Source organism: Pogonomyrmex barbatus, unplaced genomic scaffold, assembly GCF_055798465.1.
Source record: "Pogonomyrmex barbatus isolate J1 unplaced genomic scaffold, ASM5579846v1 scaffold3, whole genome shotgun sequence".
Taxonomy (NCBI): Eukaryota; Metazoa; Arthropoda; class Insecta; order Hymenoptera; family Formicidae; genus Pogonomyrmex; species Pogonomyrmex barbatus.
The window spans coordinates 7,819,158-7,836,132 of NW_028297127.1; the positions used below are offsets into that span (position 1 = coordinate 7,819,158).

Sequence of the window (16,975 nt, forward strand, 5' to 3'; positions counted from 1 at the left end):
AGAAAATCATTTTCCGATAGATATAAATCACAGCTTACCCCCGCGGTATCGTAAAAAGATTATTCGTTTTGAATGTAATTCCGATCCTGTTACGTCATATTGCATTGTAATTTCACGCGATTTCGCGTAATATCGATTACAGTTTGTGTCCTATTTCATAAAACGTTTTTTTTTTTTTTTTTTTCACAATGCTCCTTGTACTTTGCACTTTATGGCTTTATGCCGCACCTGCGTACAAATGAAAAGTACAAAGTTAAAGAAAAAAGTAATCGAAAGTTTTTAATGACTCTCCAGTTTTTTTTTTTTTTTTTTTTGCCATAACGTTGTCCCAATTTCATCGCCGCGTTAAAAACGCTCTAAATTCTGGCTGTTATTACAAGCGACAGTTAAACATTTGAATACGATAACGATGTGTAAGTAAAAAAAATATTTTCGAAAAATGAAGTTAAAAGTTTCAAAACCGTAATGAAGCGTGACATGAATGTAACAAAGATATTACTACAAATAAAATTTAATTACAAACAATTAATGATTAAGCATTTGCAATTTATTGCAAAAATTGCAAATGTATCTTCTCGCATAAATAATAAAACATTTTAAGACTCACACATTGGTTTCACCCGAATCCGAAATAATGACAATCGGTTTTGTCGAGTGAATAATAGGAGAGTCTCTTCCGCCTAGAAATAAATTCTATTTGCCCTGCTGCCTATAAGCTCGGCAATAAAAGCTCGCACCGTTCCCGTACAGGCAATTTCGTCTTTCTCTAGTCCCGAAGTCCCGTAATAAAATCAGGATTATTCGTAACGAAGCGTGTACCGGCCGTTAGAACAATGGATAGCCGATGCGACGCTCTCGTGTCGCGCCGGGACGGACAAACTCGGAACGCGGAATCGCGCCCGTGTGTCCAGGCCTCGTATAATCGTTCTTTTAGCGGCCGCTCGATCGTCAAACGACGACGGATTTATCGAAAAAGCGCCGCACACATGATATACAATTGCAGCGACACACCGACTGGCTTGCTGACGAAAGCACCGCGAGAGACGACCAGAAAGAGGCGGTTCGTTCATGGTCGATGGTCGACCGGCTACCTCGGCACCGGGGCAATAAAAGCACCATCGTCCAGGCCCTGATGCGGCCGGACGGCCCTTTGTCCAACAGATTGCAATGCGAATTTCCGAGTATTGTTTACAGCACGCTGTTAGCCGGCCGTTAAATAATTTTATTGCGATAGTATCCGGTGTTACGCTACGAGGCCGAGTGATTCCGACCATATAAATGGTATTGGTGAAAAAAAAAATGTGAGAAAGTACACCTTCAAAGGCTGCCTTTGACATATAAACATTCTCGCGTCGGATGTGATGTTAAAATATAATTTTCGAAAAAGAGGTGATTCCGTCGAATATTCGGAAGGTAAATACATCTTTTTGTCTGACTGTAGAAGTGACTGATATGAGCTCTGATTTCGTTGTATTTTGTCATTTGTTGAATTAGATGCTTATGTATATCGGAACGTTTAACTTCATTTTTCTCTTTTTTTTTTGTTCAACTTTATTAAATTTAAAGTTTTATTTCATTCACGTTGTTTACTACATTTGTTTGACGAATCGGCTGCAGATTACATCACAGATAATCCTTTTACGTTGAATCAAACTGTTTATTTTTTATTTCTCTTCTCATGAAAATTTCAAATCTCGCGCATCTTCGTGCAAGGAAAAGTATTTCGGCCTATTTCAAATCGATATAACAATGTATAAGAATATAATGTAAAGACGGTAAATTTTCTATATTTAATTTGTTGAGAGAAATTGAATAGAGTGAGAGGAGAAAAACGCGTTAACTGGAATCGATCGATCGAAGACCGCCTTAAAAGAGAATTATTACGGCACAGTGCGGACGTCGATCAAATGTCTCCGCCAGAAAAATTGCGTCCAGCGTAATATCGACAAATGAGTAATTAATTGCACCTCGGTTTAATGTTTCTCGAGTAACCTGCAACGAAGCTGCAAGTTTTTAAAAAAAAACAACTTCCGAGAAAATTTGCGAACGGGGCAATGCGCGGTCCGGTGGATAAGCGTATAAAGGATATTAATCTTCGTACTTTACCGAAAAACATTTACGCTTTTCAGCGACGCGGCTGAAAATTTATATTCTACATATTTTCGCAACAATCAGAAGGTACTTTTCTGTTTATTGTTTATTACTCGACTCGTGGAAAAGAAACAGGTAATAATAAATCTTGAAAAAAATATCAAGCAAACGGGATCGCGTGGAGCATTAAGAACGATCGAGTTTCAGCTGTTTGCGCAGAACGTTTTCTCCTCGTGTGTGCAATTTCTTTGCTGCAACGAACGGAACGAACGCAAGCGCATTTACCTCGAGTCACCTTACCCGACTCCTACTCACCTTTTCGACCCATCGTTGATATCCTCGTCATTACTTGTAGCGACACGAAGTGTCTGCTGCTCGCAACGGCGGAATCTGCGCGAACACGTGTAACTTTATGAAAGCGTTTACAGTGCACGCGACAACAGCACCCAGGTTGCGACCAGCTGCATACGTTACATACAAATACGTGTACACCCTGCCACCTACGTGCCCTGCAAATACACCCTCGTTTAGGGATGCGCGTCGCGCAATCCCGCTGCGAGCGACCGGCGACCATCGCCGTCGTCTATCTTTTATTTCACACCTGTTCCGCGACCTAAATCTGCGAACGAAAATTCCCTTCGATTTCTCTTATCCCCAGAGAGATAGAAATAACCGAATCAGTTTTCTCGTATCGATACATACGTCATCCTATCTCTCTTTACGATCTTTTTACGTTTCTTTTCCCTTCATCCCTGAATGTCTTTCTTCTTCCGTATCTAGCGTTAAATATGAAACCATTGTTAACGCTATCGTCGTATCACAAATTATTCGCGTGTATCCCTGATCCTTCCTATTTTTCTGCTCGTCCTAAAAATTCGCAATATCACGCTTCCGAAGCGTAACGGCAGCATCACACGCGATCATGGGCGTCATCATTCCTAATGCGACTGGTCGTCACGTGTTAAGCTTCGACTTATCTCGCACACCACCAGTTCATATTATACCCTCCCAAGTATGATATACACCCTGTCCAAAAAATATCTCCGCAGACACTCCTTTTCTCCTACCCTCCACGCGTAGCTTTATCGCCGACCCTCGGGGGGGGGGGGGGTCCCCTCGCGAAAGTACCGCCGCAACCTTGGCGGCTTTTCTTCCCTCCCGGAAGTGGCGCGGTCACGCGACCGTTCCTCCCTTCTCCCGTCGCGACTCTCCCCTTCACGCGTCCGTCCCAGATAATTCTCCCGGTATTCTTGGGCTTCCTGTCGACTGCAGACCGGGAGCTACTTTCGGAGGACACAATGCTTTCACCACCAACCCACCCACCCGCGAGGTGGTGGACCACCCATCCTCGGGGGCGTCGTGTATCGCGTCTACGTGCGCGGAATCGCCGGACAAAAGGGTGCGCGCGGACCGCCGCCGTGGTGCCCTCCCTCTTGCCGTTTTTATTTCGGTGCCGATGCAGCCGGCATGCCCGCGATACGAATTGCCGCTCGGGTAGGCGACAACACCCGAATCACATCGCGGCATTTTGCTCAAAATCCCGATCTATAATCGACACCATACGGCGATCCCCTTTCGGCGTTTCAATAAAAGAGAGACTTTCTCTGGCTGAGTCACATAGATTATTCAAAACACTGTCGCTTTAACGTAATCGAACGAAAATACAGTACGAGAGAATATAGAACTTTATCACTAATTTATTGTATTATTTCCGCTTTCATTAACGTACTCGTGTTATATTTTTGATCGAGTCACAATCTTTTCAAATAAATTGAAAATTGACTTTTATAACACTTCGACACGTGCAACTATTTTTCGTTATAGCTTCATTCTCGCGAGAAGGAATATCGATCTTGCATTAATCCAAGCATTTAATCCAATCTGAGAAAATCTGATGGATATAAAGCAATCCTCTAGGAAAGGCTAAACGCGCTTTCTCGCAATTCTGTCTCGCGCCTTGATTTTTCCGACATTTGTGCTTGCTCGCGACGAAACGCCGTTGGAGCGACTCGCCGCGTGTGTCACGGAGTGCCGACGGCCGAAATCACGATCGCCGATTGAAGAGGGACGGGAAAAAGAGGGCGACACGCGCGATACGCGCTCGTTAGCCGAGAGTTCACATCGCCCGGGAACGAGATCATCACAGGATACGTGCGAAATAAAAATCGCAGCTCAGCGTTTCAGGTCGCGACCTGTAACGAGCACGATCGTATTCCCGGGCTTCGGACCGGGATGTCTCTCTCAGACACCATGGGATATCTCGCGCGAGAGACAGGTCGACGTGTGCAAAGCAGCTAGTGCGGGGGCCAGCTCGCGAGAGACGCGAGCGGACTCCAATTACGGATTGGAACGTGCACGTGGGTCCGCGTGCACGACGGAGGACTAACTTTTAATTCGCGCGAAATTAAATTCGAATTAGCGACGAGGGCGGCGGAGAGGCGGGCCACGTCTGGCAGTTCGTGCGCACATTTCAACGTTGTAACGTGCAAATGCCGTCAGCCCCAAATTATCGCGTGAATTCATACTCTTATCGATGCGCGAAGAAAGGCGCGCGCACACACACACGTCACCCACGGACGGTTCGATTTTCCATAAAGCTCGGCGGTCTCGGAGCTCCTGCATTGTGACGTCACGACGGCACGACGAATAATTGGCGGTAATTGCGCGAGTAATTGGGCGAAAGGAATTTTTCAAAGGCGTAATTTTGGCATATTAGGCGTCGATGAATCCATTTAGCGTTTCTCTTTGAAAAAGAACATCGCCTCCCCTGTGGTTGAAAATAAATTATTGCCGTACGATGCGTTCGTTATTTCCTTAAATGCTCGTTTTTGAGGCAATTAAGGTTTTAAATGCGTAATCATAGGGGTCTTGTATTGCGACGTAGTAGTCACAGACGAGCAATTAACAATAATTATCTTTATAATGTCGTGAGAGAAACTTTGAGAGGTAATTTTAGCGTATCACAGCTAGCTATCACGAAAATTGTGTATGGTAATGCAATCAAATGCTTATAGTTATATTGTGGATAATAATGTCAAGGCAATTTAAATTTTTAAAAACAGTAATATTATATTAGCTTTGGATAAACTCATTTATTTTGCTTTTAAGAAAATTTATCGTGAAATAATTTTGGCTTTTCTTTAAACTATTCCAGTTAGTCTTATTTCCGACACTCGTGGTTTTTATTTAACGTTATTAATTTTTGCAGAGATATTGACATTTTGAAATTAACATTTCGAAGATTATACATTTTTGTCAAGTTTTAAATAAGTTTAAATTAAACAAAAATGTCACGTGCACACATAATTTGCTTAATTTGTCTCGTACCGACGTGACACGAATAATTTTACGAACAAGCGTTTCGGATTGTATGTCATTTACGACTTCACACAGTTTAATATTTGTTGAATCTAAATAAAATTTTATTTTGAATATATGGTGATCATCGTTTCTTCACTTTTCAATTAAAATGTGCCAAAATGTACAACATTGAATTTAATTAAGTATTGAAATAATGCACCAAACGTATTGATTTTAAATACACCATGTGTAACACCAAATTGCGGAAAGTCGCATTTTTTTTCTCAGTTTCGCAATAAAATGTAAGTTCTTTGAATCACGCTGCATCACGTAATCGCCAATGGAAAATTCGCGAAAGAATGCAGTCTGCCCGGCACAATGTCGAGCGCGATTGCGCTCGAGCGTAAAATTCCTTCCGATTAATTCCGAATAAATAATCAATTGTGGTGCGGAATGCACGCGGGAAAACGAGAGGTGGTGGGAAGGAGGGCGGGCAGGGGAGGGAAGAGGCGAAAAGTTAGGGAGCGCTTTTCACACAGGCGTTGCTGCATTCCGTCAACGGCGTAATGACGGAATTGTCGTCGCGCGTCAAACGCTCTGTCACGAGTACCGCGCGCTCGTTTCGCTTTTGCATTCGGCAAAGCGCGCCCGCCGCGCTCCGCATACGCGTGCAAATTAAAATTCCGATAGCGAACGCAACAGAGGACACGCTGCCGGAGCCGTTAGCAAAATGGAAAAGTCCCTTGCCTTAAACGACGCGCGTGCCGACCAGCCCGTCAGCGCGGCGTCAGATTAAAAAATTTTTTTACGAAAAGGCGTAAGCGACGTAGGCGACGTAAGAAGAAAGTTCACGTCGCTTGTGTCACGCGATCTAAGGGACTGTGAGAAATTATGAGGATCTTGGAGAAGCGGAGCGAGTTGAGAGGAAATGTTCTAGGAGAAGAGGTGCCATGGAAGGGACGCGTAAAGAAACGGACATTGCAATTTTTTTAGAAAAATGAAACTTATTTGAACAACAAAAAATATTTTAATTTTGTGCAACACTCTAATGATTTATTTTGTTTAACTTCTGCTGTCATTTTAAACGTGGCAACGATACGCGATGTATCTAAGGAAAATATTCAGTTATTTAAGAAAAATGTTCTAAAGTGCTATTAATTTTGTTGAATTTAGTGCAAATAAATATACATATGTAAATCAAAGAATAATTACAATGCTAGGTAATTTTTATTTAATATTGTATCTATAGAAGTAATTTTTTTCTTATTTCGATGTCATATTTTTGAAAGGGACACAATAAAAACTCATGTTTTTTAATGTTCCTTTTTTTATGTAATTTTATATTAATTTGACTATTCTTTAAAAATTATTTTTGTTTTATTAATTATTTAAAGTTTTCCTTGTTCATTATGTAATTAGGCAATTGATTAATATAATTAAAAAGCGAAACCATATCTAATATTTTATAATTTTTAAGTTTCTTATATTTTAAATATTATTTTTTTTAATTATTTGAGAATTTTTTTCATTTTAGCATACTTTCGCATCTATAACTTTTTTATAAAAATTAATTATTTTTCAAGAATCAATTTATAAAAGAGAAAAACACACTTTTTAAAAAATTAGAAATAATATATATGTATATATAGAACTACGATGATAAGATTATTCTCATTATTAATTATTATTATTATTATTATTAGATAACTGAGGTTTTTAAAATAATCAATAAAAACTAAAATAATCCGTTAATTTATTCATCATTTTTATTCTGAACAGAAATGTCCCTTTCATGCGTTCTACATATATTTCCAAACATAAAAAATTCAAAAGTGTCTTTTACAAAATAAAATAATATATGAATAAAATATAATTCTATCGACATATCGAGATTTTTTCTATTGCAAATACAAGAATAAAATCCGTGAAGTTTCAATAATGAAACCCGCGCGCGCGCGCCAATAACGATGATGTAATAACTATAATGAAAATCTATATCAGACTGTAGATCCGATTATACGTTTCGCGTTTCGATACGCGAAGTCGCTGTAGATGCGAAGGTATTCCTTCCCAGATATTCCATTGGTTCAGATCAATTTATACGCGGAGACATTGTGGGAATGTAATACCATTAATGCCGAATTACCAACGAGCGTGTTATGTTATAAGCGGCTCGCTCTCGTGAGCCCGTGTCGTGGACATTGGATTTTGAGTACCGATTAGTATGTCTCGACAATCCCACACGTACTTGTACGCGATGTAATTCTTATCGGGGGAATTTAACGCGGATAAATGTATCGTTTATTGGCAGTGATAATACATTGAAATCTTTTACGTAAGGAAAAGTAAATACAGATATCTCATAAAGATGATTTTACAGATATATAATACACTGCGTGAAGAATAAAAATTGTCAGTAGTTCAGTATCGTATCGTCGTTCGGTCGAACTCTTTTCTTTGCAAACACACACCCATGTATATCATACAAAAGAGAAAGCGTGTATGTACGAGCGAAATCTATTTTTGATATTTTTTGCTAAATAAAGCTCTTTTTAAAAGGAACGACCGCGCATGTTAAAAAAAAAGAATAACGCGCGGCGGCTGTAAACTTATCTTCGAGCTTCGAAATTCGTGGACGCGCACGCGAGCGCAGTCGTTCTTCCTCTTTTTTTTTCCCCTTCTTTTTCGCAACAAATAATAAGATCGCGTATCAGCCGACCGCGTAATAATTCACTGGGCGCGACGGCGAGCCGCGCTTTTCCTTTTTCCCCGGCGATTTTTTTTCCCTCCCCCTCCAGATAAGCCCGAGCGAAGACCCGACCGCGCGGGCGTTTGTCATGTCGCACGCAAGCCGTACGAAATCCCGTCGAGTTATTCGATTTTCGTCGGTCATTTAGCCGCGCGCGACTGCGTCCGTCTCGTGTCCATGCATTTCGCGATATGCCACGCTCGACAGTGTCCATTTTGTGCGCCGAAACGCGTGCGCGCGCGCGCGCGCGCGCGCACACACGCGCGTAAATTATAGTCTTGATATCGCAAATGAAGTACGATCGCACGAATGAACGTGTGCGAAACGCGCGCGCGCGCGCGCGCGCGGGACGACTGTCAAAGTATTTATTCCCAATTGATACGACCATCGTCGTCGACCAGGCGACGTTACACTGTCGCGAAATCGTCTCGTTTCCGGCGTGATTGCTCATTCCGCACCGGAACAAATCACCACGGAAGGATGCTTTGAGAATTAGCTGTAATTAATTCACGTATCGTTAAACGTCATCCGAATTACGTCGTCCGCGCGTATTTTCGAGCATAAAGGAAAAACCGAGTGCGCAAAGGCCGCCTTTATTCGTATCCTTCTCTCTCTCTCTCTATTTTTTTTCTTTCTTTTTTTTACAACGGAGACGTATGTTCGCCCGTCTATCTTTTGCCAAAGCTTTCGAAGTTGCTCAAAGGCACGCAAAGGTACGGAAGATGGCAAACGAAATGGAAACAGGCAACTTTGCCGACGTCCAGCCATTTCAATTACCCGCTTCCCTTTCCACGCCCGTATCTCATCGATGCGGTTACTTTCCTCGCAGCGCGAGCCATTGTATCAATCACATTGCTTCCTTAATGCATCATTGCAATACAGCAAATACGATGTACGGCAGGTATACGAAGAGCTTTCTTGAATGTCATTTATTAGTAGTTAATTGCAGTTTCTCTCACGCCAAAACTGAATTATTTATCTCAAAAAGAATCTCGCACGAAAATTTTTGAAACCGGGACTTCATCACAGCATTAGAAAAGACTGTTCGAGCGAATCGCTATTGATGCAAAAGTAACGATAGGATGATAAAAGGACACTTGTACAATTATATTATTAAACCTTTTAACTTCAATTCATTCTTTGAAACTTCAAAAACATAAATATTATCCAATATCCTTTTGAAAAATTTTTAATTAATTCCATTGTCTAAAGAATATATGATGTTTTGCAAAAGCAAAAATAACTTTGAGGAAATTTTATTAAAAGAATTCTTTATATTTCACATAATTCATAATTATAAGCGGGAAGCAGAATTCGGCGCGGTGTGAATCAATGCAACATGTCGATAGTTCAAACTGTGAAATGAATCGAGTCGTCGTAGCGTGCAATTATCGCCATCGTTCCGGGACGAATGATCGAGGAAGCATTTTTCGTAAATTCCACCGGGAATTCCGGCCGAGCAGTAGGTCGCTTTTAAGTAATTTCGACGTTCCGACCGTTCAGAATGCGTCGCCCGCGATAATAACGACGCCATTCTTTACATTCGGTCAACCGAACTCGCAGCAAGCTGGAAATTTCTCGCCCGGAGCGACTCGCGGAGATGGATGCGGAATGAAATCCGCAGTTTCATTCCGTGATTCACCCCCGACTGCGACCCCCTCATCCGCGCTTGACCCACACTACTGATATCTGACTGCGTCCCGCGTTATTGCGAGTGTCGTTCGCATTTACGGTGAAGGTCCGGCGAAGAGTTTACGATAAGGCATTTTATGTGCGAGGTCATCCAAACCGGAAGAAAGAAGCGATTCCTTTTTTTCTTTTCGCACTGCAAACTTCACCTGCAATTTTTGGGGGGGGGGGGGGTTTGCCCGTAGCCTTCGCTCAGACGTGAAGTCGACGTAAAATCGAGAGATTCAATTTATTATCTTTCATGAAATTTCACAATAGATTTCACAAGACAATCGCGTATTGTAACGAAGATAAAAAAAACACGGGCGTGTATCGTCTCGATTTTGAACTGAATTGGAAATGTATAATTCGATGCTCCAAAAGAGAATATTAGTCTCTTATTTATTCTTGCATATTCTCGGATATTTTCATAAATTTATTAAAAAAAATTGTCCAGTTTTTTATTGCGGTAGAAAGAAACATCTGACATGTCTTTTCTTAAAAGCGGTTGTAATTTGCCAAACGTAAAACGTATAATATAAATTCATCACTGAAAAGATAGTGACAGAAATGGAACAACGTAGATCCCAGCAAATCTGATTTTATTCCCCATTATTTTTGTCCATTTCTCATCAGATTGTGACCCGTTGTTAAAATGTATATGGCATCTATATCAAAATTGAGCACATATCAAATTTTACAAGATAAATCCGAATGTGTCAGTTTTTATTTTACTCCTTTTAAATGGGATGTCAAATTATTGTTCCATAATCTCCAGCGAGACGTAATATACCTTGGTTCAGCTCGGAACTCGCGCAGAGGAAGTGCAGTTAGTTGGAAAGTTGAAATTACAGCGTGCAAACGCGACATGCGTGTGCGTACACCCCTCCCCCTCCCCTCCCCGCGTCACGGATTGTGCATCGAGTTTCCGCAAAATCGATGCGATCGCAAACAGAAATAAATTTGTCTTGGCTTCTCTCTATCATCCAGTTACATTTTGTACCTTCTCTCTTTATTTATTTATCTGTATGTCTTTTTTCCCCTTTCTGGGCCGCTCGCAGACGAGCATTATCACGTCTATGCGAATATTGCGCAGGCGTTATTATCCGCATCGCTGGAAATTTTCGAGATTTGGCGCTATATTCGTAATTACTGGAACAGAGTGGATGTGATAACGTCGGTGCTATCACTATTACGGTATATCATCAAGCGCGTTATGATGCGTTACGATTTACGTGCACGCTGTTGTTTATCATTCTACTGTATTATTGCAATTGCTTACGATGTTTATTCATTATTACTGTTTCTCATAATTAAGGGATGAAACCGTTACCTTCTGATTATTTGATTAAAGCCAACAATCCATAATCCATAATAATTATATATGCGTATATTGAAACGTTTCTCGTGAATTATACAGGTACATATATATATATATATATATATATATATATATATATATATATATATATAAAATTCCATCTTGGAGTCTGATAAATTAGAATCGATTATTTAAAATGAATGTTATTATATATTAATTTTGGCAGCAAATTGTCCGACTTCAAGTAGATATTTATTTCATACTTTGAATAAAAGATTTCTCGATTTTTGATTCAGAATTTTCAGACGCAGCAAGAATAGAAGACCGCGAATAATCGATTTCTTACGAGAGAATTCGTATTTGCATCTCGGGCGTAATATGTTACAAGCAAATTCAACTTCGCCATCAGGTGTATCGCGTTATTATTGTTCTCCGTTACGATGACGCCTTTGGGAGACTATCTACCGCGTAAATATGTATATATTCTAATGCATGCGCAATTGGGTACACGTACACACTTGGCAAGAACTTTGAGTGCCATCTTTCCACCCTCGACCTCGTTAGCTACTACTGAATCCTCGGTAGTACCCATTTTTCCGTTCTTTCCAAACTTCCGCGCGAATAATATCAACTCGAAACGACGACACTTTGCAGCCTTTATTTTTTTTTTTTTCAAACTCTTTTCAACAATATTTTCAACAAATTGCTGCCGTTTTTAATTTTAATCCTTCTTCTGTTGTCCATTATTTTGTTTAAAACGTAAAATTGCAGTAAATGACTCTTTGCCCCTTTGTTATATTCAGCTTACCCAAACTAGCATTGCATTATTATAATAAAAGCTCTGTCATTATTTGCATGAAATGTCTTGTTCCCGAAGCTGCCTTTCTTCTCGTCATTTTTCGACAAACTTTGCAAAGATCTGGGACTATCTACGAAACTACTTTCGCAAAGTTGCTTAAAGATGCAGACTTGAAACTGCTTTTTCAATATTAGGACTTGGCTCTTTTCGCCTCTTCTCAAATGAGAGCCTCGAGACTCGGCCCGTGTATTCGTAAACTTGAGAACATTTCAACACGATAACGTATTTATCCATCGAGGAATAAACGGCACGACACGTTTCTACGATAAAAGTATGTAACAATACGCGTCATGAAAAATGCATTCATCAAAAACGGTCGAATTTTTCGCGAATCGTGAAGAGAAAGAGCGCTCGTCTCTCGAAATTCGCGAAAGGCGGATTTGCTCCTTTCTTCCTATACAGTGGGGCTTCTGTCGCACAAATCCGCCAATAAAGTCGGGCGTTTACCACACTTGCTACGACAACTCTCGACTTCCTTCGTCGAGAAAAGAAAACTCCTCCAGGGATGGTCCAGAGATGGGACTTGGGAAGACCCGTTCGCAAATGATCGATCTCGTAAAACGGCGATGCTCTAGAAAGTAGAGTTCCCTCACGTACGAATTGAGGCACGTTCGAGATCCATGTGCCTTCCTTTAAGGCTTCGTAAGGGATACAGTAAAATTCTTAGCTCTTAGGAGGAGGGGAGCTCTTGCCCCAGCGCACGTCCGAGATCGCACGTGAGCGCTGGATGTCAAAGGCACTAGATACAAAATACGTGACGTATTAAGGTCGCTAAGCGATCACAAAGAGACGAGGAGTGGATCAAGTCCAAGTCGGACTTTACAAAGTCCGCTTCGAGAGATTTTATATTTGAATTATGGAATTGGAATGGAAGCCGCTCTACAAATCTTTAATTTAAACGCGTAGCTCGAGGACTTTTTGAAGTCGAAAATATCACCGACGTTTCCGAACTTCGAAACGCTAAGCGTCAGCCGTCTTATAAGTTAACTCTGAACCCTCTTTAAAGTCAACGGCATAATTCCCCTAAAGTCAAAAACTCGATTCCGGCGTAGTACTCGAGAGTCCCTCTCTTTCTCTTTCCAGGAGAACGACACGATACGCTTCCGCGTGACTCTGGAGGACGAGGTTCCCGCGGGGCAGCAGCCAAACATCGTTGGCGTCGACGCTTACGTGATCGTGCTGGACGAGAACGATAATCCGCCGCACTTCCTGGGTGTGCCGTACGAGGCGGTCGCCGAGGAAGACACCCCGGTCGGCTCCACCATACTGCCGGGTATCAGGGTCGTGGATCCTGACCTGCTGGGCGACATCATAGATCTAACGTGTGTCCCGCAGCCACAGGTGAGTCATTAATACGCGTTAGTAGCGCGCGCGGTAATGTCCCGTGAAAGATATTTTTATCTGGTCCCGACCGGCGATCGAATTTCTTGCCGTCTTTCCACGTGGGATCTCCCGTAGAGGAAAATTTCAACCGACGAATCGCGTCGTGCCCCCTCTGATCCACCGTCTCGGAAAATCCGTCGCTGATAGAATTACCTAGAGAACAACAATACGTTTTCTCCCCTTCCCTCTCTCTTTTTCTCTCTTGACTTAATATCTTTACGAAGCGCACTTCTCTCGACAAGAAACGCGCGTTTTTCTCTCCACTTGTCTCCTTCCGAACTGGTGATCGAGTAAAGGCGTAATGGAGTCTGACAGGTCCCACATGGATTCAAACAACGGCATCTCCCTGCCAATGTGTGTGTGTGTGTGCTCCTTTTTGTTTCGGATACCGCAAACCGCAAGCCGCAAATTTACTTCGTAATTTCGTGGGATCTTTTCCTAATTTGTGTGTTTATCTGAAGATCTTGTCTCGCTATCGATTACTTTTAATCGATACTCGATAGTGTTTCGGAAGTTGCAAAGCTGGAAGAAAGAAGAGAGTCGAAGGTAAAAAGAGAACGAAGGGAAAAACTCATTCCTGCTTTCGTGTCCAACGATCGCTTTCGCGTGAAAGAAAAGGAATAATAAAGACTGCGAAAGAGGTAGTTGTTTTCGACTGCGAAAGAGGTAGTTGTTTTCTGCTCAAAGGACTTACCAAGAAGTCGTCGTCCGCTCGGTCCTCCTTTATCACGCGACGCGATCGGAAACGGGCTGCAACGGCCGTCCTCGTTGAGATGCAGTTGGTTCGCACAGCGGATAAAAGATGTACAAGTGCCGGTTGTTTCACGTAAATGAAGAGAGCTCGGATGAAGCGTTCCCCTTGTCGGCGAGGCGAGGCGAGAGACGCGAGGCGGAATATCGGCGCCGCTGCCGAGGCGCTTTGTAAATTTCGCAGTTTTCCATTAAGTTATCCGCTCTCGTATTCTGTAATAAACTCCAGAAGAGGGAAAGAGAGGGAGAATGGAGGAAACCCCGGAAACCTCGTCTCGTCTCGTCTCGCAACGCCGAGCAGCACGCCCGAGAGAGAGTTGAGGACTCCCGTCGACGACGGCCAGCAGCCAGTTTCCCGTAGTCGGACTTTCGCAATCATCGCCGTGGAGCCCGACGTTAACTCCCGCGGAAAACGCGCGTGGCCTATTTCGCACGAGCGGGCGCGTAGCGCGCATAACGGAACGTTCGCAAATTTAATAATCGTTCCGATGCGTAAGCAGAAACTTTACTACCGTCGCCGCGTAGGAGAAACTGGAATTCAGCAGCCTTCCTCGGCAGCTTAAGCTAAGGCATGTAATTGGGTTTATTTTCACCGTGTGCAAACGAGATGCTTATTCCGCGCAATTAAAAATGCAGACACGCGTTTAGTACTTTATCCCTCCGCGATTTCGAGATATACGTAACGTTTACTCTCCCTTTTCTCTCACCTTTTTCTCTCTCCCCCCCCTCTCTCTCTCTCTCTCTCTCTCTCTCTCTCTCTCTCTCTAACGTATCATTAAATATAAGATGTAGTACGTAGTTAAATTCGTTAAATGTGTAAAATGCACACGAGAGATATATTGTTTTTAGAATGAAATCACAAGTTTTTATTTTACACTGTGAAAATAGGAAGAAAATATTGCTATAAACGTTTATTTCCGATATAGATATCCGGAGATGTAATTTGTGTACATTTCATTTAGCACAAACCCAATTCGGATAGAGCGTCTGATAGAACGCCTTGCGATAAGTTTTTGTTCCATCGCGCTTCGCGCACAAGTCTATAAAATTTCAGTCACGTCCGCGGATCGTATTTACGGAAAGTTGTAACGTGTTACTGTGGAAAATTACCGTTGAAAACTGCTTTCTGCTCAGGGCCCGATCGATGTAACGCGCAATCGGTTATGCGATACGCGCCGTTCGTTTCGCAAAGGGTCACGGAGGGACGCCCTGAAAATTCGGTCGACGGGAAAAAACGGCGCAACGTATCGCATTCGCTCGCGATTCTTTTTTTTTTCTCGCAAAGGAAAAAAGAGAGAGAGGTCCAATTCGTATATATCATCTCGCGACCCGTTAAAATTATCTGCCTGCAGCCTCCTGGTTTTCTCCCCCTTTCCGCCCACTCTTTCTCTCGCAACCTTTCTATGGGAAAGACGCGTAGCGGGATATTAATACGTATAACGCATCACCCCCTACGTCATATCCGCTCGATAAATTCCTGGTCGGGGCCGTTAGGCGCGACCAATAAAACCGTAAAACCTTTTAACTAATGGCCCGCCGGCTTTACGGCGGCAAACTTTAATGCCCCGTTTTCGTTATACGCTCGGAACGCGACGCCGTTAGCCGAACAACGCGATTGCGTCCAGTCATTAAGCGTAACTAATGTTTACAGTGCTCAGGATACCGGCGAATCATCCGCGAAACCGGAATCAACGGCGAAATTTTCCATTAACGATCCGTGGCTTCAATAGTAGCTTTGACATGATAATTGAAGCGTTCGAAGCGAATACGAAATTTTCCACGAATTTATTGTAAATTAGAGACACAGCCGTTTAAAATTTATTATTTTTAACCCAAATTTATTTGATTTTTTTGAACCTCAACATATATTTTTCTTTTTCTCTGTGTGATATATTACACACGGAATGACATGGCTTTTTATATATTTCGTAATTTCTGAATTCGTCTCTGTTAATATTTTTCATTTATTCCGGGCAGCGTTGCATCCAGAAAAATTGTATACCAATCCCCATTCTCGAATTCCCTGCGAAATTCAATTCACGAATATGGTTTCATAATTTTGTAACTCTCTACTTGACGAAAATTCGTGTAAAAAGCGTTTCGCAAAAGTTCCAACTGAAATGACGCTGAGGGAATAATTTTTAAACGATCTCTAACAACAAATCGATTAATTAAGGGCTGGACGTTTCGCTAACGACAGCTTCGTTGAATACGTTCGATGAATACTCCTCGAGTCGAAATGTACTCGACTCCGCGCCATCGCCAACAATGTCTGATCCACGATAAATACGCAAAGCCGAGCCACGGCTATGCTTGCCAGTAACTCACGCGGATGACGACGGCCAACTTTTGTTACAGTTTCTGGATGCATGCGAGAAGTTCGGCATAGTCAATGTCGAGAGGAGCCAGAACACGTACGTGGGCGCCCTGGTGCTGCGGCAACCCCTCGACTACCGGGAGAGGCCTTTCTATCAGCTACTACTGCGAGCGAGCGTGAGTACCTCCTCATCTCTCCTCCCATCTCTCCTCTCCCCTCAAACTGCACCCTCAACTCGGGGATTGATTTTAATTATGTGCACCGTGAAGAGAAGGCACCCTCGGCCCGGCCCGCTTCTCGCAAACGCGCCGGATAAATCCGTCCGTAACGACGGGACGCGCAACTGTGTGTAGCGCCCGAGATTGCGGGTGAATTTGAGATACGGGCGAATTTGCGTGAACTAACGAGGACGAGAATGACGTGCGTTCGGACGGACTTGCGTGTGTCTGTTGCCAGGCCAGGCCAGGCCAGGCCAGGCCAGGCTTAAACGCCAGCCATCCGTTCAAATGGCGAAACGAGCGATTCTCGCGGCAGCGT

The 16,975-nt window shown here is 42.6% G+C and overlaps 1 protein-coding gene across 5 annotated transcripts in view; it reads left to right on the forward strand.

Moving 5' to 3' along the window:
* The window catches only part of Cad87A (cadherin 87A), a 178,697-nt gene that overhangs the window by 147,425 nt on the left and 14,297 nt on the right, over positions 1-16,975 (forward strand). For all 5 annotated transcript variants that reach the window (XM_089079860.1, XM_089079861.1, XM_089079863.1 and 2 more), the window contains 2 exons: positions 13,072-13,329; positions 16,480-16,614. In XM_089079860.1, the coding sequence (XP_088935986.1) occupies positions 13,072-13,329; positions 16,480-16,614 (393 nt within the window). The remainder of the gene's footprint in view (positions 1-13,071; positions 13,330-16,479; positions 16,615-16,975) is intronic.